This window comes from Delphinus delphis, chromosome X (genome assembly GCF_949987515.2).
Source record: "Delphinus delphis chromosome X, mDelDel1.2, whole genome shotgun sequence".
NCBI classification, from domain to species: Eukaryota; Metazoa; Chordata; class Mammalia; order Artiodactyla; family Delphinidae; genus Delphinus; species Delphinus delphis.
The window spans coordinates 67,994,489-68,020,050 of NC_082704.1; the positions used below are offsets into that span (position 1 = coordinate 67,994,489).

Here is a 25,562-nt window from a genome sequence, read left to right on the forward strand (position 1 = left end):
AAACTTCCCCCATCAACTACTGGGTTACCCTGATGTCCAGTTCATACAGGAGAGAGAGGACAACTGTTTAACCAGTTCTCAAAATGAGTTGCTCCTTATCTTCCAAAGATGACCCATGAATTTCTTCTTAGTATAATTATACTCATGAACTTAAATGTATTTGATAAGTTTCAATATATTTCAGTTATTATTCCCATTGATGCTCAACTCCCATCTTTAGCCAGTAGGAGCCTCTTCCAGTTGCCTCCTGAGTCCTTTTGACATAAATATATCAAAACTTCCTTGCTTTCTGGCACAACAAGGCACTCCAGATTATTTTTGTACATTTCCTGCCCCAGATCTGGAATCAGTCTTTTCACCAAGAAACTCTGCTTCTTTACAGTAAAGCTGCCCGTTTAAAAAAAGAATTTTTAATTACTAAAGTACATTTTCAATGCTAAACTGGAAACTGCCATATACCATCCAGCAAATGCTGCAATACTGTCAGAGAAACAAAGATATTATGTGACTGATTAAGTAAAGGCCTATTATTTAGTTCTAGTAGAAACACCCTGCATACATAAGCACTTCAAAAATACCAATTATTAATTTAACGACTAACCTTTTCAAAGTGATGAATTGCAAGCCAAATCTCCCCTTGTGCATTGAAAACACAGCCAAGATTACTCCAAGCTACTGCAAAGTTCGGTTGCGTCTCAATTGCTTTCAAATAACATGCCTTAGGAGGGGTTAATGAAAGAAGAAGATGGGAGGGGAAGGAGGTAAAGGGAAAGGGGAAAATTTATAAAGGGGAAAAAAAAAGATTGGGGGAGGGGGGAAGAAGGTGATATCATTATTCCTTCTCTGACCAGCCAAAAGTGACCCTGCAGCATAGGCTCGCTTGCGCCAAAACTAATGCGCTGCCACAGCTGGCTGCTCCTGCGCCTGCGCCACCAGAACCCAGGTGCAAACCACCATGTTCAGTTCTGCCAACCAATGACCAACCCTTACACTGGGACTTAACCGGGAAGTCAGTTGCCTTAAGACTCTATGCTGGACTTCTCTTATCTGAACACCTAAGGGCTCTTGCTCTTGTTTTCAAGTGTTATCTGGAAGGTGCCACTTAAGGCTAAGTTCCTCCCCCACCCAAGTTTCCCAAAGTCTGTTCTACGATGTGTTAATAGTTATCACTGGAAAAAAAGATTTCACGATCAAATAAATTAGGAAAACAGAAAACAGGTTTCTTGACTACAGGACTTCCCTAAGCCTTTAATAGTATATACACGGTTCCCTGAACTTAGTTGACCATGGACCTCTTCTTTCATTGGACATTTTATGAGAATACCTATAAAACACATTTGGGAAATGCTGCTCTAAATAAACAATAATGTTCCTCACTAACATCAAAACTATGCTACTGAGGAGGAAAATGTTTTTCTGACAAGCCAGATATCATAAGGCCAGGCTATAAGTCACATCCTCACAATGCCCGTCTCCCAAGGAGGACTGAAGCTGAAACCTCATATGACAGGACTGCACCTAGGTTGAGGTCCCTGTAATGCGAGCGCAAACATCGCTTGCGCAACCTAACAGCATCGCACTGCGCAATCGCTGCGAACTGCTGCGCTACATAGAACACCCCTAGACGCAGCAAACGGCCAACCAGATCCATTAATCTACTAGACAGGCCCATAGAGAATATTTGTTTAATGAGATTAGTTGGACTCGAGGTATGTTAAAACCCAATTTTATCCAAAAAGGCTACAAAATAGGACTGAGGGAGCCAGTCAATCAGATTACTCATCTAGTCAACCGTTCACAGGGGCTCATTCGCACGCATTGCGCATTAACGCTGCGCAGCCTTTGCGCTACTGCAGGGTCACAGCGCATCATCAGAAGAGCAGAATGCTGCAATCCAAACAAAGAAGAAAAAAGGAAAAAATGAACAACAAGAAGAGTTAGAAGCTTTTACTAGTAAATTATCTCTAATAATTTTTAATATCAATTAACTTTTACTTATCTTTGACAGAATTGTGGCTATAGTATAAAACATTCTCTTACATAACTTGCTTGTAAATAAAATTATTTTAAGCTGTTTCTGAAGCCACAAGACAGAAGATTCAGGCATGGAGGCAAATTGTTTTGCTGTGGCAGTTACAAACCCGTTACCATATTTCTCATCATGTGACTTTTCGGTGCGTTCCTTGCTGGAAGAGGAGGAGGTGTGTGTCTGCCCTAGATCCAGGCCTCGAGCTCCCTTCAGCGAGGCACCTTACGCATGGAATAGGAGGTTTCACCCACCTGAAACCTTCTAAATACAATATCAATGGTGAAAAACCAAAAACAAGAGAGAAAATAAAAACAAGATCATTAGTAAAAGTTCAACAAAGCAATTGAAATTCTTTGGATGTCTATTACAAATGGGAATGAGGACAGTCTCAAGTCTGTAATATGGGAAACATGCAGAAGGGAGAGGGTTAATCAGGGCTATTGCATACAGCAGGGATTTTTGCTGGAAGAAAGGCTCTTCATTTTCTACAAAGACAACTTAATTTTGCTTCCATCTACTAGGAATATGCTGGCTTGAATTTTCAAATGCACTGATTACAAAAGAAATACATTGCATTTCACTCAAGAGTATTTTCTTGTTCACTAAGTTCTCACAAAAACAGAATAACATTTTTCAAACTAGGTGTCTCCAGAGCTCTGAAATAAAGAAGTCAGCAACCTAAGGCAGGCGCAATGTCTCAGCCTAAACCGATCTCTAAAGCTGCAGTGAAGTGCAATTCATGTTAGCTGTCCGCTTGGTGGGGTGACAATTAATAGAAGCTTATCAAATATTTGTTCTATAAATTACCAATTAGATTTATCAGCTAAGACTGAAATCAATTACAATCCATTAGCTGGAAACCTACATAAGGTTAATCCAAAGTGTCAGTAGAATTTATGAGCTATGCACTTAAAACTAGTGCCTTTTAACATCAGATGGTGCTGAAAAGCCTTCTCCCTCCCTGGATGAAGCAGTCAAACAGACAGCTACGCTGCGCATACACTCCACGTATTAGCATGCGCGTGGGGCTCAGAGCAACAGGTGGGAGTTTCAGAAGCATTCTGGTTTCTCCCCACTCCTCACCCCTGCAGCGCGGTTGCGTAAGGTGGCTTGTAACAAGACAATTTCATTTATAAATTTAATTTAAAATTATACCAAAAGCTTTAATAACCCAACCTGGTGTTCAAATTCTTTATTTGGAAACACAGAATGCTAAAAGCCACCTTTCCACTTGGGCAAGTTTTCTTTCGATCAGTCCATTTCCCAAACAAACCAGCTTTGTCCTTCTGACTTTTTTTTTTTAAAGGAGGTGGGATGGGGAGGAATAAAAGAAGGAAGTAAGAAGAAAAGAAGGTAGACAACTAGGATTGGAAAAGAGGAAAAGGAACTTGGGGAAGGGAGTGAGGACAAGAAGGGGCAGGATGTTCCAATTATTAATTTGCAATCATTTAACAGCCTTTCTTCCACTGTAAAAAGGGTGAGGAAGATGAAGGGAGGAAGGTTAAATAAGAATTTTAAATGCCAGTATTACAGGGTAACATTTGGATGAAATTCTTCTCCACTTACAAGCCACAAAGGACTTAGAAGAGCAGCATTTTCAATGGCACCTGCATCATATAGGAGTCTTGAGCCAAATCACAGGCGCTCTGCTTGTCACCAGCAGGCAAGCCTCAGATTTGAAGGAATGTTATTTATTCCCACATAAGATCATGACGGAGCCCACTGTTATAAAGATGATCTAGCTCAGCAGAAAGGCTCCAAAATGTTCAGGTTCTTGCTTTACCCCCAGATTTAGAACAGATATGCCAAATCCTGGCCCTGCTCTAGTCTGAGGCGATTCATGCCGTCAGTTTTCCTCAGTTTCATAGGACTGTTTTGTGAAGATAGCTCAATGAAGAGTTGAAGACTTGGCAAAAAGTACAAGTATCCGTAACACTGATGTTTAAATGTGTTCTATCAAACACCTACCTTGGCTTCTTCCAAGCGACCCAGGGCTTTGAGCAGGTTCCCCAGGTCACTGCGAACACAGTACAAATCCTAGAAACCCAGAGATACTCTGTCATTAATTATACTCTGCTTTGTCAACCAAAGATATCTTGAAATTACTTTTACGCATCTAGCTCCATCATTTTATTGTCAACTAGAGAGACTGCTTGACAATTTAAGAACAGGAACACAATCCCCTCCATCCTCAATTCCAAATTCCAAAAAATTTTAAAAACTCATTTGATGATTAAATCTGACTTGAACTGGCATGAAGTTATTTACAGAATTTATTGATCCCACTTAATGTGAATATGCATACCTTCTGCTGCAGAAATATAAATGTGTTTTACTAGAAGGTGCGGCTCCAGACACACCTGGGAGTCATATATGGTATTATCATCTTTCTAATATCCTAAAAACTCTGAATTTTATGATGCATTTGATCCCACCAGTTTCAGATAAAAGACTATGGGCCTTGCTATAGCTTCTCCTCTCCCCAAATGTTAGTCACGTTAAAAAAAAAAAAAAAGCATCAAATGTTTGTTCAAGGTTATGAACCACTACTATATCGAGGGTCAAAAATTTTCCATAGTGGAAAAAAGGATTTAGCTGTGATTAGTTATTGGCAAACCTACCCTTAGGCTGTCAGACGTATAGTAGAAAACTTGACTTCATTTCACTATTAGACAAAAGGATTACCATCCAACCAAAGCTTTAATCCTGGCACCTGGCACTAGATTACTCATTAGTATTAACTGCCATTAGAGTTGAGTGGGCGAATAATGAAAAGCAGTCGACTCGGCTTTTTATTAGCAGCACAATTGTGTTGCTAGTCATCTGACTCACCAGTCCGTTCATCAGTATGAAAGACACATCAGAACAGTGAGCTTAAATTTTTATTTGTCCTTGGTTTGCCTTGTCAGTCAACAAGCAAAGACAATGGCAATAAGGAGTAAGCTTATCATTCCAAACTGTTCCACGTGTGGAAGAGCCTTACACTAAGTCCTAGAAAGTGAAATTTTGTCAACTGTGCCAAAGTATCATCATATATACTATTCTATGTGCAACTGTATTATGGTTTCCACAATCAGGTGATTACTGATAAACAGCTTTTGTGATTGTATATTATCATCCATCCAAGTGAACAAAAAGTCAGCCAGCAAAGAATAGGCTGCCACAGAACACCCTTACGGTTGGCCATACTGAGTCAGTTCCATGAGCTACCTGATCTGTCTGTCCATGGAGCAATGACTAGTGTTTTGGGAGAAAGTGGTGGTCTCCTGTGACCTCAAGCACAAAAGGCTAATACTAATCCTCATAGGTATCATTAATCTTATTACAGACTTAGCATCCTCTAATGAGTCTAAGTATTTTTCAACCCTATTTATACTCTCAGAAGTAATGAATTCTATAATCTTGCTATCTACTTTGTATGATTTTTTTCCCCTAAACTTTAAGGGCTACCGTTATGTTTTGGCAGACCATGACTGAACAATCCAATCTGTTCAAACAAACTCCTTCTACTATATCTCATTATCGTGGTTATACATCTTTGGACTTTTACCAGTTCCTATGCCTTTTCTGAGCCATAATAATCAGAAGTCTTGCAATAATTCTCCAACAATGACCCTAATGGGTTATACATCTTAGCCAACTGTTGCATAATTTTACCCTCTAGTTTCTATAAACTCTTGGATGCATGCCATCCAAGTACTGACAGTGTATATATCTATATTTAGTTATATCATCTAGACCCATTACAGCATACTAAATCAAGTTAACACAATGCCCACAGTTAAAAATAGATTATCTTCAAGATCACTATAAAATAATCAATAAGGCAGTTTTAGAAAAAGGTAAAACATATCATATTAAATATAATAGTGAAATCCAATTCTCCCACTGGAAATCCAAATCTTCATGCATGAATAACTAATTTCCAGAAAATTCAAGGATACCACTATTCTCCCCAAAGTTCAAAACCTGAGACATCAGTTCTGCTTCAGTAGTCACATCTAAACAATATCTGCTAAGAGAATCACAATTCTCAAACCCGGCCCATGTACCCATTCCTAGGTTAATATCTTCTATGCAAACCTTTATTCAATTCAACAATATGCCTGGAACTGTAGGGAAATAAATTAATAGAATCCTCATCTTCAAAGGGCTTACAACCTATGTGGAAAGACAAAACACATACATACTAAATAGCCACATAGTGGTAAAGAAATGAACTCAAGGAAGAAATTTTAAGCCGGGCCTTAAAGGATGAGTACGGTTTTAACAGACAAAGGAGGCGGACATTGCAGACAAGGGAAAATAGTATGAATAAAGGTAAGGAGATGCAAATGAGTAAGAATCTGCTGTATAACAACCCTTCCTGAAATAGCATTTATTCCCGCCTTTCCTCCTAGAGTCCCCCCACCCCCACCCACAACATCTACATACACACACGAAATAAAATCAGGTTGATTAAAGCCTACAGTAGTTCTCAATTGCCTCTCAAATTAAATTCAAACTCCTCAGCCTCTATTCTTTCTCAATCTTCCAATTGACTCTCCTCTACTACGCTCACTTCTTGTTACTACTTGACTCACCACTTCAGCCAAGGAAGTCTACTTGCTATTTACCTTCCTACAGAATGCTTAGGTTATAAGCATCCACTCGAGAAAATCTTCTGATTAATACTCCCTAAGAATAATCATCTGAGGAGCTTACACCTTTTTTCCTTTATGGGTCAGGTCCTGTCTCATATTATAATCCACAGCTGCCCCCACAACACATCTCCCCAATTCCTAACAAAGCACTGTACACACAATAAGCACTCAAGTATTTAAATGTGACATTTGCACAGCAAACTTACAAAAAGCAGAGCAGAGAGGGACAGAAATACAGTTGACCCTCTGCATCTGCAGATGCAGAAACTGTGGACTCTGAGGGCCAACTGTACTACACCACTGTTTATAAGGGGCTTGAGCACCCACAGATTTTGGTATCCGTGGGGGGGTCCTAGAACCAATTCCCCACAGATACCTAGGGATGACTGTATAAGGTTTTCTACAGTTTAGCTGTATGACTGAGACTCATTAACAGTAACAAATAACATGACAGTAACACGTGATGGTCAGGATGCCAGTAGCTCTCAGTGCTATGCATCCACAATCAAAACAGAAGCAATGGTTCAAAAACCTATAGACTCAGAAACAGAGTTCCTTAGAGCAACTCAGTATTATAGCCATCTTACAAAGAACATTTTATACATAATTCATAAAAGGGATTGCCAAGCATGGGCAACTCTAGTGAGTTATCATGTGAAAGATTACCAGCTGCAACAGCACCTTCAAATACAATGGACTAATATTTTAGTGAAATTATTAAATCACCCAATATTACAGAAGCCAATTCAGAATGTAAAAATATGAAACAGCTCTACTTCTTAAAAGTAATTTCTATAATCAAGTGACAGAATAACTTCTCAACTGACATACCATTAACTTAAAAAGACAAACACTATTGAAAACAGGTTGCCAAGACTACCACCTTAACATTTTACTTTTTCACTACTGCAAAACCAAACTAACCTGAGTTTCTTTAACTATTTTTCATAGAATGCCAACTACATCTGTGATTCAGGCCAGCAATGCACTGCCAACAAGAGCACAATCTAGGAACAGACTCAAGATTCTCTGTCAGTACTGAATTGACACAGGCATTTGACAGTAAGCTTAAATCTAGTTAAGACTAGATACCCTGAAATGAATTAAAACATGATCACTACGGTATATTTAGGTGAAATCAAGGCAGTAGGCACAGTCCCTTTTTCATTCTTACTGATAAAGACAGAGAAATACAGCAGCACCTTCCACTAGAAGAAACAGAACCAGATGGGAATGCACAGATGTTCAATGCCTTCAAGGGGTAGTCCCATGATTTATTTTAGTATTATCTTACTTCTTTGGTAGGGCACAATGATAAGCTTCCTCTTAACAGGTTAGATATTGAAAAGCATGGTTCTGTCTCCCACTTTAGCTTTCCCTTCTCATCATACTCCTACAGTTTGGTATACTGTCAGCAGCAATGACTGCTCTGCGATACATGTAGGCAACTGGAAACCTGAGCAAAGGGGATCAGAGTTCCAAGATGTTTGGGCCCACGGCTGTGTAAGAGGGCACAAGTGAATGTATACGTAATCAACAAGTGAAGGATGGAACCAACCTTAATTAATAAAGGGAAAGAATTTACTGTGACAATTAGGTACACAAGTGAGCCCTGAGCCTTGGCAAGAACAAGGTCCAAGCCCCAGTGGCAGCACATACAGGGTTCCCTAAAACTTTCTGTAACTAGCTAGATGGTACTGCAATAAAAATTACAAAAAGTCACTCAAATTTACATATATATGCATTGAGTATCTCCAAAAGGATACATAAGAAATTAGTTTCATCAGCTACCTCCAAGAAGGGTAGCTGGGAGACTTTTCACTGTATCCATACAAAAAGCAATAAATAAAATTTAACAATCAAAATTAATGGAAAAAATAACTGTTAATAGATATGATAAAAAGTGATTTCAGATCTTTGCATAAACTACTATATTAAGCTTCAGTTTCCCATCTGTAAAATAACGATAAGGGACAGCAGAATGGTTTTCAAACTGTGCTCAAGGGCTGCGTTGAGGGGTGGATGCCCTCTGGGTACCCAGATAAAAAGGGCTTCCTTTATTTCTTCTCTCTACAATGTTTGCTTTCAAGATATTCAGACTCAGGTTTTAACATCCACTTCACCATTACTAGCTGTTTGATCCCAAGAAAGTTAACATAACCCCCCTGAGTCTGTTTTTAAGTGGTAAAATTGGAACAGATACCATCTACTTTGAAGGATCACTGTGAGCATTAAGAAAGACCAACGTCTGATTGGCACAATGTCTGAGCACATAGTAGACTTTCAATAAATGGTAGCTATAATAGTTAATTATTAACCACTTCAAGGGTTGGTGCAAAGCTAAATGTTGACGACGTAGCTCAAAAACATATTCTTAAATTTTTTCTGGATTCCTATAATCTCCCTTTTATCACTTTCCTGTTATGTCTATCTTATTTCCCTAACTACATCAAAAGTTCTAAGGGCAAGTCTTACTTTTTCTGTGTACCTTTCAGAAACCCTAACACATGGTGAACTTAATGTCTGCCAACTGGGCCTCACTTGTTCCCAGGAAAACATCTGCAATTTAGACAAAAAAATTTTTAGAACTAATCAAAAGCCTGGTGTGCATACTATCACCTCTATTCTACCACTTCTAATTATGTAGAAAGAAAAGAGAATAGAATATTGAGGAAAAAAATTTGCAGCCTAGTTTTCATGTCACGGATCCATACATTGACATCTTAACTATTCTATATTACAGATTAACGCCCTTCTTCCACTATTCCTTGAAAATCAATTAACCGTTGCAAACATGTTATAGCAGAAATTATCCAAATTTAATCAAAAGAGCCCAAAGAAACAATGTCATGTGTTCTGTACTTTTACAGGCATTATAAAGATAGATGTAGAGTTTCTTGCAATAAGGATAATTTTTATACTCTCAAATAACTTGCTAGATAAAATGAATTTTTTTTAAATATAACACAGACCTGAGTCAAAGCAATTTCACCATTTTAAGTAGACAAAACATTGCCAAACTCTTGACTTTTTTCCATGCAAAAACCTATTTGTGTCTAAAGTATCAAACTGTTTCTTTCTAGGCTTTTGTGAAGGGAAAATAATAACAATTAAAATTATACTCACAGGATTGTACTGAAGAGCAGAGACGTAAGCTTGTACTGCCCCTTCCATGTCTCCTGCTGCTACCAAAGCGGCTGCCAGGTTAATATAACCATCGATGAAATCTGGTTTCAGACGCAATGCATGCCGATAATGCTCAATTGCTTCCTGCAACTGCCCTCTTTCCTTGTACACATTCCCCAAATTCGAATAGGCTTCTGCCAGAAGAGGGTTCTGTTTAATTGCCAGAGTACTAAAGTGGGCAGATCTGGAAAAGGGGGAAAGTATTCCTGCATGGGTATGCATGTTACAGAAAGAAGGTATGGCCCATATGCAACTCAGTTTCTGAAGATCCTGTGTATTGCTCATTATATAATAATACATTATCTTTTAACTAGCGCATAGTAGGAAAAATTTTGGAAATCAAAGTTTTTCAGAAGTGGAGGCATTCCAGATTTCAAATTGGAACACTCTTTTTTCTTATGAGATAAAATTCTTAACTAGAGTCTCATTACCAAACTGTCTCATTGTAAACCATGATCGTTAAGATGAAGAATAAAAATGCTATGTGCGTGAGTCTCATTTTCCATTTCTTGAAAAGATTCAATTACGCACACCTTTAAATGTCTAAATAAGCCAAAATGACAATTTATTAAAAGGATAAGAACACAGATTCTTCCCTTTTGATTAATTCAATTGATTAGCTAAAAGTAGCACATCATAATGACTTGATGGCATCTGCAACTTGAACCACATATGCACCTCCTACCACAGCATATACACCATCACCTCTGAGCATTTCTGTCCCTCAAGCTGACAAATCTTACAAAGGTGAGAGTGGATGCTCAGATGTATACTAAGAATAATTACCTGAACAGAGTTTTAAAAAAGCAGCAGACGTAGGTGGAAAGAACTAGAAAAGGTCCCTAGTCATACTGATAATATAACCACAAAAGGAGGGAAGAAAAACTGGCAGCTGGGCATGTCACAAGTGGGCAAGAGAGCAGATGTGCGTTGGTGGCTCCAGGTGAAACCCAGTACTGGAAAAATTTCAAGTTCAAATATTTAAGTATCATTTTTCAAGCTTAGCACCCAGAGGCAGCAATCACCAGCATCACCCCCACATCTCCTACCTGTCCAGCCTTCGACACTGGAAGTGTATAGATGAAAGTAATAAAAGTACACCAGTATTGTCTGGCTCTTGTCTCCAGAGCTGCATGCAGTGTCTCTCAGCTGCCTCAAAATCTCCTGCCTGATATTCTCGATGTGCCAACTCAGCTAACCCTTGGAAGGAAAGCATACGTTTCGTTGGTTCTGGAGAATCATCAAAACATTTGAGGGAAGGGGGGGGGGGAAACAAAAAGTTAGAAATGCAAACAAAAAAATGTAAAAATATGGTATATTAAACTTAAAGATGAAAATGCTTGAAACTATGTAAAGCACTAGAGTGTTCTGCACGTTACTGATACCCCCAAGTTAATATCAAGTGCAGAACTGGCATCTTTAGAATTCGCCCATTAACTTTCTTTCCCAGACCAGACAGAAATATTTACTTAAAAAGGAGATTACATAATGACAAAAAATACTTTGTATCTTTAAATTACAAATCGTAAGTAGCATCTAAAGATTTACGAAACATTATTCCTCATACCTTAGGTAACACAGAAAAACAAAATATAAAACATGTGATTTGCAAGGTCACATAGATTTAATAATGTCAGAATAACCTGGGAAACTTAATACTTTGTCCCATGTTTTAGGTTGGATCTGTGGGGGGTGGGGTACTGGTAACTATCTCTTAACCTGGGTTGGGGGCACCATATGCGTAGTGAACTCAATTATATTGTTTTGTATATTTCACAACTTAATTTTTTAATTACTTTAAGGGCAACACTAGAAACAAGCATAGGGGAAACAAAACTAAAAGTCAAGGTGCTATTTTTAAAACAGCTGGTAAACAAGATGAATTCATCTGTCAAGAGCCAAAATATTTAAAGGGATCATCAAACATTTTAAATAAAGACCCAAAATTACATTGCTCCTCTACCATCCCAAACTCACATTGAGACCAAATTAGCTAAACCCCACCTACGCTGGTTTAACACTAGCATTTTCCAAAGACCTCGGATACTGACTAAAGGATTAAGACACTGCAAACAACCCTGTGTAAACCAAGCAGTTACCTACAACTGCAATGATTTTTTAAAATGGGAAAACACTAAAATATAAAACCATTCGATAAAGCGCAACAGAATAACAAATGAAAGCACTTTGCTGTGTGTAAGTGACTTCATTCAGATACATAAAGATAAAGGGTATACATCTAAAGCCCAGAGAGGGAAAACAACAACAAGCTACCTAAGTATCAATTGTAAATACTTACTTAATAATACATTACTGGGAATTTGACCACACCACTTTAACTAGATAGCGTGGGAAACCTTGTACAAATTACTTAAATTCTACCAAGGTCAGAGTGACAAGCTCAAATTTGAGCCTTAGACCCTCAATCATTAGAGCTGGCAAGCGAACTGTATTCACAGGAACGCAAAGTAAATTTCCTAACAGAATGCACAGCTAGCTGACCACTAACTAAGAGCAGAGAGACCTGCATCCAACTCTGGGGGCGGTTATATCTATGAGAGAAACTAGAAAATCACATTTTAGACAAGTCTCTAGAACTTCCTAGCTCCTTATTTTAAGACATTATTAACTTTTCAAGGCCGCCTGCTATTTTAACGCTCGAAATGACAACTTCCTCAAATAAAATAACACGTAGAAAAGGGCAAGCTAGTACAGGAGAATCTAGGACAGAATCTTAAATCTTTAAAAATCCCTGAGAGGGAGGGGAACACAGACTAATAACTAATCCCACTACCTACAATCATGGCTAAGACAATTGAAGATTCACTTCTTAGTGCACAAATGTTCAAAAACAATAAAACCCTTGACACATCTCAACTGAGAAATCAACAAAAAAATAACCTCGTGGGAAACCTTAGAACCGCAGCCCAATCCCCCCTCCCTCCCGCCCCAAATAGCCTCAATATGGAAAGGCAGCTGAAGGACACTCCTATAATTTGGTTGTTTCCTTATTTTTAGTACCAAATACTCTCGACTAATTGTCTAAAAGGGCAACCGCCTTGCACTTGTGCAGCTACACTCCAGTTGCTTTACAAACTCTTCAAGCAGGGATGAAAACTTAAAAAAAATACACCCCCTATGAATAAAGAGATACCGGGCTAAAGAATGGGGATGGAAGACCCAGAGGCGGCGGCGGCGGAGGAATACAGGGAGAAAGTAACACAAAGCGAGAAACTGGCGGGCAGGATGGTCAACGCCAAAACCCCAGCACCAGGGTGGTTTCTCCCCAAGGGTAGGAAGTGGACCGCAGGGCTGGCAACCTCGCGAAGGAAAGGGTGTGGCTGCCTGCGGGAGGGGAGGGAGGAGGACAGGGTGGGAAATCCAGGCTGGGGGCAGCGGGTGGAATTGAGCGATGGCAAAAGGAACCCCTGGAAATTTCCAATCGAAACCGGGGCCACTCAACCGAAGACACAGCAGAAAGGCGCTGCCCGGGGGGTGCTGCTTCAAAATCCTCTCGTCGAGGTTACTCGAAGCACACCCAGGAGCTTGTGCCCGTCCTTGGGGTGATACAAAGTGAAGATACGATTACCTCGGAACGGCACCCGCGCCCTCGATTGACAGAGGACCACCAAATCGGGCTAAGGGGAGCAGGGTGGAGGAGGACGTGGAGGGGGAAGAGGAGGGGGCGGTGAGCTGAATTAGGAGAGAATACGGCGGGGAAGGCAAGTGAAAGGCAGCGAGAAGGGCAGGGATTCCAATGCAGTCCATTCCAAGACATCCTAAGCGCGCACGTGTGGAAGAAGCGTCCCGAGAGAGTAGAAGGCTAGAAAATGCACAGGATTACAAAGCAAGAAAGGAAGCAAAAAACAAGCAAGCGAGAGGAAATGTTTAAGGAACGGACGACAGCAGAAACCGCGATCGGATGCCGGTAGACGACGAAAAGCTCAGCGATGCCACTGATGTAATGGGGATGGCTAGAGGGAAGGGAGTGATGAGAGGCAAAGGACGGCGCGAGACCCCAAGGGGGCGTCTGCCAAGGTAGAACAGACACCGGTACCTGTGCTGTCGGCCACGTTGCCCACGGAAGACGCCATCTGGAGCTTCTGGAGGGAGTGCGAAAAGGGGGTAACTGAGTCCCGCTGCCGCCACTACTGGCAAGAATGTTTCTAGAGGTAGCAAATACGAGGGCAGCAGCCGTACCACTGCTTTGGCAGGCTTAAGCGGCGGCAACAGTACAGGCACCGAACCTTACGAACTCTGGTTGGCCATCTACCTCTCACGGTCTTGAAATGGCGGCGACGGCTCCTCGGCCGAGACAACACGGACCGGAACTACTTTCTGTTACAATCAAGTACCAGCGCGGAAGTAGCGCGGTAACCACTTATGTGATCAAAATGACTATAATCAAAGTCACTCTTTCCTATGTAGCCTTCCGCACAGGGCCCATTGCGACAAACACGATTTGTGTCGAGAGCGCATGCGAGCAACCCTGTCAACCCGACTCGCGGCTAGGGCACTGTCTGGGGCAGGACCGTCCAAGTTTTCTACTAGCGAAGCGGAAGATGAAAAAGAAACATACACATGATGGCTACATTTTTGGCAGAGTGGTAAAGTATAGTCCACTACCCAGCCAAGAACATAGATTTTAATAGAAATACCAAAGGCATCTACAAAAGTTTCATCAACTTTATTCGTACAAAAAGGGATAGTTACAAGGTTGATGAATCAATTCTGAGCAAGTAAATTTAAATGGTTATATTTCAAAGGCTGGAATTCAAAACGATGGCAGAGAGGGTTCCAATTAGAACACGTCTTAATTCTGATTCCAGCCATTGATTTAAGCACTTTGATGAAAAAGATTGAGAGTTTCACAGGGCCAAGTGAACCCAAGCATCTCAGATTTGGGCCATATAGCCCGAAATTTCCAAATCCTTTTGGTGTTCAGGATAGTTTTGCCCACAGTATTATGGCAAATGCTTCATAACTCGGGGACATGCTGAGAGTTTGCACTCCAAAGGCAGCAGCCATAAAAATGTTAAAGACGATTCATATTCCTCAAAATCCATGACTCTTCTGAGTTGTGACTTCATTTCCACCACGTAGCTCTGCAGAACGGTACAATCAGTGATATGTAACTCAAGGCAGCTCAACAATGATAAATGGATTCATTTGCCATCTACCTAAACCACACGTCGAGATTGAAACTAAATTGCCTCCACTTATTGAACAAATCAGTTCTTTATGATCTCCTGCAGTTTCAAGTCCACTGTTCGGACATTTTGTCACATTGGTATTAATTTGTATCTCATCTCTTGTTCCAGGAAGGATTTAAGGTAGCTTGCCACATCAGCAAGAAATTATAAACCAATGGAGGCAACAAGTTGTGTCTCTCGGAGCCTTCTTTTTTCCAAGAAAAAAAAAAAAGTCCTTGATCTAAGAAAGCAAGTCAGTGAATTTCTTCAAAATGTTTCTACTACCTAGCCAACTGCCTACACACACACACACCCTTAAGTCCTCAAATTTTGCTTCAATTTCTTTGAGACAGCTCACATACTGTTAATTATGGATATGGGCACAGAGGAAATTTGTAATATTGATCATTTCTTCTATCACATCCATAATTACGAGTCAGATGCAGTGAAAAAGACGAAGTTCACTACACAAACTCTCCTGGAAGTTGGGCACCAACCTCTTCTCTTAATTTGATTTAACTGGTAAAACCTTTTTCTCCCCGCTCCCCCCCCTTCCCCGGCAGAAGTGCTCCATCTGTGGTGAATAAAATCAGCTTTTCAACTTTTAGAACGGACTTCTCAGATTCCACTGGCAGATGTTTAGGCCTTACTGATTAGTGGGTGCTAGCTAATTAAGTAAAACTCTTCTTCTTGTTAAATGCCAGATTATGTTCCCAGCCAGGCAGGCTATTTGGCCCATCCATACTTGTGGTCTAAGTTTCCTTATCCTGAGAGGAGTCAAAGGACGCTGCTGTGGAAAGCTGGGTGGTGGGGCTCACAGTGATTCAATAAGGAAAAACTCCTGTTGGAGTCTCAAGAACCCCCTCCAGGTACCTTCCAGCAGTAGCACCTGGAGGGTTTAGTTGGAAGGACTTATCAGATAAATGCATCTTCTTTGGCCAATCAAGTAACATTTACTAGAGTGCAAGGCACTGTGGGAGACACAAAAATCAGCAAGACAAGATCTTTGCCCTCGAGGAAATTGAAGACCAGTTAGGTAGACACAAAAAGCCGCTAGAGCATAAAACAGAAGAGTATTATTAAGGTGATAAAATACATCACTGTCTATAAATATCTGAGGAGGGAACAGTCACTTCAGGCTGGAGGAGGGTGACCAAGAAGGCCTGACCTGGGCATTGATGGAGGTGCTTTTGTGTGTTCTCTTTCACACTGATTTCTGTTTGTTTGTTTTTCTCCCTTTTGTGGGCAATTGTAAATTCAGAATCACCTAAAATAAACCAGCCGCTTCTTCCACCGCAATCCCAAACTTTGCCACCGTAATCATACCGCTAATGGTGTATTCGTTTTCTGTTACTGTCTCGCAAATTGCCCACCAATTTAGCGGCTTGAAACAACGCACACTTCAGAGCAGTCGCGCCAGCGCTCGGCGAGAGAGCCGGAGACACGCTCTGGCCGCCGCCGCCGCCGCCGCCGCGCAGTTGCCGCTGGAAAATGGCTCCAAAGGTTCAGTGAAGCTGGAAAAATACCTAGATGTAGCGCCACAGGCTCTCCAGATGTTTGGGGATAATATTCCAGAGAGAGATCGACCCCCACCCCCCGGAGTAGCTAACCACTCATAACGAAGAAAATTCGTTTTAAAACCTTCCGGAAATCTTTGAGCCCGAATAAAAGTAAAGAAACTGATTTCATGGTAGCACAGCAACCATCACTAGCCAGTGAGTTTGGAAAAAATGATTCCTTATTTGGTAGCTGCTATGGTAAAGACATGGCCAGCTGTGATATCAACAGGGAAGATGAAAAAGGTAGAACAAAATAGATCAAAGACTGAAAGCCTAATGGGTACATTAAAAAGGCGGCTTTCTGCAGAACAAAAGCAGAAAAGCAAGGGGAGCACACCCTCTGGGAGCTCTGCCAGATGAGGATACGTTTTCCTCTCCTCAGCACCAATAGTCTTTAAAGATGCGAGAGCTCAAAAGACCAATAAGGTCCACTTTCCTCGTCAATCATCACTATAGTCCTACCCCTTAGTCTCTTGACCTACAAACTCTGAGGAGCAGTGTATCAAAATGGAGGAAGTGAGATTCAAAGCCCTGGTTCATTCTTCCAATCCAAATCCAACACGTAAGGATGTCTGAAAAGATTTTCAGTCTTCAGCCTGAAACTGTGTGCCGAGAACAAAATAATTCATTAAAGAGTTCAGAATCTCAGAATGGAGATTTGCGTCTTCACCACAATGAACACGTGCCTGTAGTTATTGGACTTACCCGTCAAGACTGCGTTTGGTATTCTGTGCCTAGAAATGAGGGGGATGTATGCTTTGGAAGCATTGCCTATTGTCTGGACAGTTTTTCCATGGAAGTTTCTGCAGTTGCTTCTCAAGCGGGAGAGAACTCTTTCTCCAAAAATGAAAACCAGGACCTAGTCGTTGCCCCAGAGATCTTTGTGGACAAGTCTGTATATGGCTTGTTCATTGGCACCTCAGGTGTCACACTGCAAAGCCCAAGAGTGAGTCATGATGATGTCCCTCCACACTCACCACTGCCACCTCCAATGCAGAAAAATCAAATCCAAAGGAACGTCGGTGGACTTACCAGCACAGATGTCCATGTGTCTGAAAGTATACGTGCTATCATTTGAATTTTGATCCTGACTCTGCTCCTGTGGTTGCAAGAGTTTCTTTCTTTTTTTTAGTTTATTCATTTTTTAAATTTATTTATTTTTGGCTCCATTGGGTCTTCGTTGCTGCGTGCAGGCTTTCTCTAGTTGCAGCGAGCAGGGGCTACTCTTTGTTGTGGTGCATGGCCTTCTCATTGCAGTGGCTTCTCTTGCTGCGGAGCACCGGCTCTAGGCGCATGGGCCTCAGCAGTTGTGGCTCACGGGTCAGTAGTTGTGGCTCGTGGGCTCTAGCTCTAGAGTGCAGGCTCAGTAGTTGTGGCACACGGGCCTAGTTGTTCCATGGCATGTGGGATCTTCCTGGACCAGGGCTCAAACCCATGTCCCCGGCATTGGCAGGTGGATTCTCAGCCACTGCGCCACCAGGGAAGCCCAAGAGTTTGTGACTCAGTGGAAAGTAGTGGTCTTATGGTTGTGACAAGCTTTGCAGAGAAGCTGAGAAAACTTGTGAAATAAGGATAGTGCTGGGGACAAATCACATGCTGGGAGACAGAAGGAAATCTAGCAAATGTGCCAGATGGTTCTTTTCTTGCTCCGGCTAGTTCTGATGACTGTTATCTTTTAAGCTCCAGCTTTTGCTTCCATGGTAAACACTTCACACTAGAATTGAGCACTCAAATGTTAGGTTTTGCTTTTATGAACAACCAGATGTGGATGGACAATTTGCTGATCTAATTAAACATTCAACCAGGGACTCTGGAAATGGAGCTTTTTGTTATTCAAGGTCTCGGTTGCCTGGATATGCAATTTACCCTGTCAGACTCACCAACCAAGTATCACGATTCCTGCAGGTGCTATTTGTTATATGTCAGTATATCAGAATAGACTTATTTCAAAAACTGCCTTTGCCAAACAAAATGAAGAATTATTGACAGGAGAAGCATTACTGAAAGATTAGGAGAACCCTGCATCCTGCACTTTGGGTTCCAGAAAAAGAGATTGAAATATAATTGACAAACTTTCATTACTATCAAAATCTTTGGCTGCCATAACTGTTAAAGATTTAGGTGAAAAGAGTAATCAATTTGTTTAGGGGTGGGGCAGTATTGCCAACGTGTCTTGAGTTTATTTTTGGTTCTTTAAAAAGGAAAGTCTTGGGCTTCCCTGGTGGCGCAGTGGTTGAGAGTCCGCCTGCCGATGCAGGGGACACAGGTTCGTGCCCCGGTCCGGGAAGATCCCACATGCCGCGGAGCGGCTGGGCCCGTGAGCCATGGCCGCTGAGCCTGTGCGTCCGGAGCCTGTGCTCTGCAACGGGAGAGGCCACAACAGTGAGAGGCCCGCGTACCGCAAAAAAACATGCAGAATTTATATATACACTAAAAGTGATTTTTAATCTCATACTTTAGAAAGATTTAGAATTATGAATTGACATAGCTTGGGTAATAGAATGCAGATCTGCAGTATATCTTTTTTGTTGTTGTTATTTCAAGAGAGTGATATTTTAATAATCAAATAGTACATACAAAGAAGTTAAGATTTGTGATATCACACTAATTAGATATTATTATTAAAAATTTATATCATATGTAAAGCATTCTTAAAATAGCTAAGTTGACTTTTGCTATGATATTAGAAATGGAAATATATATAAATAAAACATGTATATGTAAAACATATTAGGAATTCTGTAAAATTAGTACCTGGTGGTATATAATAGGGCATCATGGAATGAGAAGAAAACAAACTTTTTTTTTATTTAGCATGATTAAACAAAGTGGAAATGTAACTGAAGTATACAAGCTCATTGACCTATTTTAAGAGTAATTTTATTTCTTGGGCTTTTTTTTTGTATTTGCCTCAGTTATTTGGAGACATAGAGGTAAGCCAAATCACTATCTGGGTATATACCTAGATCCAGGTGAGTATAGGAGTGAAATAATGGTGTGAATTGTGTCACATTTCTATTGTAATTATGTATGCCTAAAAAGAGATGGGGACTTTTATTAGAAATTTTTTTTATCTCCTAACAAGAAAAGTGTAATTTAAAAAATTTTTAATACAAATGTATTTGCGTTCATTTCTGAAAGTAAAGGAAGGTTATACAAAGACAAACCACATGCATACAAACATTTTTTTTTGACGGTAATTAAGTTAAAAAACACAATAAGGGCTTCCCTGGTGGCGCAGTGGTTGAGAGTCCTCCTGCCGATGCAGGGGACACAGGTTCGTGCCCCGGTCCGGGAAGATCCCACATGCCGCGGAGCGGCTGGGCCCGTGAGCCATGGCCGCTGAGCCTGTGCGTCCGGAGCCTGTGCTCTGCAACGGGAGAGGCCACAACAGTGAGAGGCCCGCGTACCGCAAAAAACGAACAAACAAAAAAACACAATAAAATAGCACAAAATGAACTGAGCTCCTATATATTTTTAAGAGGCATGTAAATCACACAGGATCTTGTGGTGGTTATCAATAAGCTACACTCTATGAAATATTTGTCCTATATTACCACATACACTCCATTTTACCCTGCATCCTAATGCTGCTAAAATATAGTAGAAAGCAGCAGCATAGCACAGGGAGATCAGCTCGGTGCTCTGTGACGACCTAGAGGGGTGTATCTTTTACAACATTCTTTTCTAAATTATTTTTAAGGTTGTGCTAATTTTTTGGTTATGAAAAGTTGAATTTTTCTGTTGCCTTCATTTTCATCTAGTGGTTTGTATATTTTGTAAAAATGGCCTTAGAGGCCAGACACTATAAAACTCTTAGAGGAAAACATCGGCAGAACACTCTATGACATAAATCACAAGCAAGATCCTTTTTGACCCACCTCCTAGAGAAATAGAAATAAAAACAGAAATAAACAAATGGGACCTAATGAAACTTAAAAACTTTTGCACACCAAAGGAAGCCATAAACAAGACGAAAAGACAACCCTCGGAATGGGAGATAATATTTGCAAATGAAGCAACTGACAAAGGATTAATCTCCAAAATTTACAAGCAGCTCATGCAGCTCAATATCAAAAAAACAAACACCCCAATCCAAAAATGGGCAGAAGACCTAAATAGACATTTCTCCAAAGAAGATATACAGATTGCCAACAAACACATAAAAGAACGCTCAACATCACTAACTATTAGAGAAATGCAAATCAAAACTACAATGAGGTATCACCTCCCACCAGTCAGAATGGCCATCATCAAAAAATCTACAAACAATAAATGCTGGAGAGGGTGTGCAGAAAAGGGAACCCTCTTGCACTGTTGGTGGGAATGTAAATTGATACAGCCACTATGGAGAACAGTATGGAGGTTCCTTAAAAAACTAAAAATAGAACTACCATATGACCCAGCAATCCCACTCCTGGGCATATACCTTGAGAAAACCATAATTCAAAAAGGGTCATGTGCCTCAATGTTCACTGCAGCTCTATGTACAATAGCCAGGACATGGAAGCAACCTAAGTGTCCATCGACAGATGAATGGATAAAGAAGATGTGGCACATATATACAATGGAATATTACCCAGCCATAAAAAGAAACGAAACTGAGTTATTTGTAGTGAGGTGGATGGACCTACAGTCTGTCATACAGAGTGAAGTAAGTCAGAAAGAGAAAAACAAATACCGTATGCTAACACATATATATGGGATCTAAAAAAAAAAAAGTGGTTCTGAAAAACCTAGGGGCAGGACAGGAATAAAGACGCAGACGTAGAGAATGGACTTGAGGACACAGAGAGGGGGAAGGGTAAGCTGGGACGAAGTGAGAGAGTGGCATGGACATATATACACTACCAAATGTAAAACAGATAGCTAGTGGGAAGCAGCCCCATAGCACAGGGGGAGATCAGCTCAGTGCTTTGTGACCACCTAGCGGGATGGGATAGGGAGGATGGGAGGGAGACGCAAGAGGGAGGGAATATGGGGATATATGTATATGTATAGCTGATTCACTTTGTTATACAGCAGAAACTAAAACACCATTGTAAAGCAATTATACTCCAATAAAGATGTTAAAAGAAAATGGCCTTACATTAAAAAATCTTGAAGAGGGCTTCCCTGGTGGCGCAGTGGTTGAGGGTCTGCCTGCCGATGCAGGGGACGCGGGTTCGTGCCCCGGTCCGGGAGGATCCCACATGCCGCGGAGCAGCTGGGCCCGTGAGCCATGGCCGCTGAGCCTGTGCGTCCGGAGCCTGTGCTCCGCGGCGGGAGAGGCCACAACAGTCAGAGGCCCGCGTACTGCAAAAAAAAAAAAAATCTTGAAGAAATGTAGCCCACCAATTTAGAAATTGTTGCCTTTTCTGCCTTTAAACTCTGATACAAATTGGCATAATATATAAAGAACTATGGAACTAGAACTATTATTAAAGAAATATTACATGAACTTAGATTCCTATGATAGCAATTTTCTGCATCTATACTTTCCTCTGGCAAACGCTTCACCTCAATTTCTTCAGTTTAGTCATATTTTCTTGGGTAGAACTTGACTGTACCACTAATTTGCATAAGTGGATTGGCGGATTCTCTTGCAACATTCAAATTTACATTAGGTTTTGAGTTGACTTAGATAAAAAGAAAACATTGTTTTGCAGTTGGATTTATATTTTTCTTTAATGTAGTCGCTAGTAAAATATGCTAGATTTGACCCCTGCCCCCACCAAAGACTCTAGCTGGAAAAAAATGTGGAAAGTGTGAAGCATTATGTGAGAAAAATATTAAACCATATCAGATATATGGAAGTCTTATTGCCTATCATATGTACTGCCATTCTTTAAAGTTTTTTATTTGTTTATTTGAAATTTAGCTAAGTCTTGAGTAATTTGGAATCATTAGTTAAGCATTTTATGTCTAACTCTGTAGTCATGGGGGTGGTTATCCCTAATATTTTTAGTTATTTTGAAATGCAGAGTGTTTATTCATTGCACAATGCTGTAATGTAGTGTTTTGAGATTGCCCTGACCAGAAGGTGTTTCCAGTTACACAAGAAAACTCTTTCTATCTAAGATGAAACCTGTAATTCGAGATGTTTCTTCCTTTGTCACTTAGTTTTCCCTACCCTCATTTAATCACAAGGGTAAAAGTCCTAAGTAAGTCAAACTTAATGGCTTTGTCATTCAAACGTAACTGTATCCCCACTTTTTTCTCTATTTGTTTTTTAGGGTCAGAATTGAGCTATTACCAAGAAAAGGCACAAAGCCATAATACCATGGCACTATTTCTTTTGACTTAAAGGGGAAAAAGTACTGAATTCTAGCCGGTGTCGATCGTACCTTGTGGAGACTCCTCTCATTTTCTGATATGTTTTCACCTAATAAGAAGATGGAGAATATGGAGAATATTATATTAATATCATCTGTGTTCACTATAAGCTATTTGGATTTAGAATTATTAGAGTTGTAAGCTTGTTATCAAATTAATGTAATACATTTAAACTACTCTTTTGCAAAGTTATTTATTTTTAAACAATTTAACATATATCTAGGGTGAGTTAAAAGTCTTGTGCATCTATATTACATGGCAGGTATTGTCAGAGAGCCACTGTATATTAATAATAACTGTTGAAATGACTTTTCCATGTTTCTAGAAGCATTTACAAGTGCTTTGTGTGAAACCATAGTGCACAGAGGCCTTTGGACTGCCCTGAAACCCATTTTATCACGTGTGCATAGCTTGTTCCCCACGTTTTCCTCGTGTGATACTATGTGTATAAGATCTAACTATTCAGTGTCAAGTTCAGATTATTCTGATTTTCATCTAAATGTTTTAAAACTTTAAAAAATTTTCACCCGGTGAGCTTTTATTTTATTTCACTATTTTTATTGAGGTATAGTTGATGTACAATATTATATAGGGTTTCAGGTGTACAATATAGTGATTCACAATTTTTAAAAGTTACATTCCATTTATAGTTATTATAAAATATTGGCTATATTCTCTTGCTGTACGATATATCCTTGTAGCTTATTTATTTTATACATAGTACTTTGTACCTCTTAATCCCCTACCTGTATCTTGCCTCTCCCCCGTCCCTCTCCCCAGTAGTAACCACTAGTTTGTTCTCTATATCTGTGAGTCTGTTTCTGTTTTGTTATGTTCATTTATTTGTTTTATTTTTAAGATCCCACATATAAATGATAACACGCAGTATTTGTCTTTCTATCTCTGACTTATTTCACTAAGCATAATAGCCTCCAGGTCCATCCATGTTGTCGGAAACGGCAAAATTTCATTCTTTTTTATGGCTGAGTAGTATTCCATTGTATATCTGTATACCACATCTTCTTTATCCATTCCTCTGTAGATGGACCCTTAGGTTGCTTCCATATCTCGGCAATTGTAAATAGTGCTGCTATGAACATTGGGTGCATGTATCTTTTTAAATTAGTGTTTTCATTGTCCTCAGATATCTATCCAGGATTGGAATTGCTGGATCATATAGTAGTTCTACTTTTAGTTTTTTGAGAAACCTCCACACTGTTTTCCACAGTGGCTTCGCCAATTTACATTCCCACCAACAGTGTAACATTCCCTTTTCTCCACATCCTTGCCAATGTTTATTTGTGTTCTTTTTGATGACAGCCATCCTGACAGGTGTGAGGTGATATCTCATTGTGGTTTTAATTTGCATTTCCCTGATGATTAACGATGTTGAGCGTCTTTTCATGTGCCTGTTAGCCATCCGTTTGTCTTCTTTGGAAAAATGTCTATTCAGGTCTTCTGCCCATTTTTTAAATGGTCTGTTTGCTTAAATGTTTAAAAATTTTATTTTGTGTCATTTTAGAGGGCAAACATTAATACTGTTCTATTCAGAAAGACAATTTTAATGTGCCTTTGTGTAGCCATATTATAAAATACCTTGAAATATGCCCTGTTATAATGCAGTCTGAAATTAAGTTCTGATTGTATATCAATAAAAATAAAAGTATTTGCCTTAATTAAATGTATAAACATTTAATTGTATAAACATTTAGAAAGAAGGAGGTATTGCAATATTTTCTACTTTTGTATATAAAGAGAGCCATTAGACATAGGTAGCACAACCTAATGTGAAAGGTTAATTTTATATGATACTCAAAGAGTCTAGTTAAAAATGGAAGGTAGGGAATTCCCTGGAGGTCCAGTGGTTGGGACACTGTGCTCTCACTGCCGAGGGCCCAGATTCAATCCCTGGTTGGGTAACTAAGATCCCACAAGCTGTGCAGGGTGCAGCCAAGAAAAAAAATGGAAGGGAAAAAAGAGAGATAAAACTTTAACCCATAGTTTGGCCTAAATAATTTTGATAATATTTTTGGATTCTATTAAATGGCACTTGGAAAAACCTGTACTTGATTTTTAAAATATGTGCTTCTAAAAATCTGAGCTCAAGACAAAAAAAGGAAAACAGGAAAGCTGTGTCCGTTTGCCATACTAAATGGATCAAAGTGGTTTTTGTCAAATGTTTCATCACAAAACGTGATGAAGGCCAGAGCTATTGTCAGGCTTATTAGGACTCTACTATGAATTTTTACAAATAATAAGCTATAGAAGGAATTTGGAAATTTTCTGTGTGTCCCTGATTCTGTCTCTCAATCTGTCTAAGAGAAACTGTTCTCTTTCTACTTGGAGCCATAATCTGAAAATGCAGAAGGTCAAAATATTTATTGCAGGAAATGATCATAGAACTAAAAAATAGGTTTTAAGGAAACCAGCTACACAGGGCAACCATCTTGCTCTTAAAGAAAATCATGTGCCAAAAGCCGCATGGCCAAACAAATAAAAAACAGTATACATTATAATTTTTTTTGTTTTTGTTTTTTGTTTTTGCGGTACGCGGGCCTCTCACTGTTGTGGCCTCTCCCGTTGTGGAGCACAGGCTCCGGACGCGCAGGCTCAGCGGCCATGGCTCACGGGCCCAGCC

The 25,562-nt window shown here is 40.0% G+C and overlaps 1 protein-coding gene and 1 pseudogene across 3 annotated transcripts in view; one reads left to right on the plus strand and one right to left on the minus strand.

The window, feature by feature from the left end:
• The window catches only part of OGT (O-linked N-acetylglucosamine (GlcNAc) transferase), a 37,156-nt gene extending 22,997 nt beyond the window's left edge, over nucleotides 1–14,159 (minus strand). The window contains exons 1-6 of one of the 3 annotated variants that reach the window (XM_060002186.1): nucleotides 14,106–14,134; nucleotides 13,916–13,961; nucleotides 10,908–11,088; nucleotides 9,799–10,042; nucleotides 3,998–4,066; nucleotides 602–718 (exon numbers count right to left, since the gene is read on the minus strand). In XM_060002186.1, the coding sequence (XP_059858169.1) occupies nucleotides 602–718; nucleotides 3,998–4,066; nucleotides 9,799–10,042; nucleotides 10,908–11,088; nucleotides 13,916–13,952 (648 nt within the window). In that variant the 5' untranslated portion in view covers nucleotides 13,953–13,961; nucleotides 14,106–14,134. Of the gene's footprint in view, nucleotides 1–601; nucleotides 719–3,997; nucleotides 4,067–9,798; nucleotides 10,043–10,907; nucleotides 11,089–13,915 lie in introns of all 3 variants that reach the window. The other 2 variants (XM_060002187.1, XM_060002188.1) reach the window with 2 other exon arrangements.
• LOC132418175 (suppressor of cytokine signaling 6-like) lies at nucleotides 14,148–18,613 on the plus strand (annotated as a pseudogene).
• The last annotated feature ends 6,949 nt before the right edge of the window (nucleotides 18,614–25,562 follow it).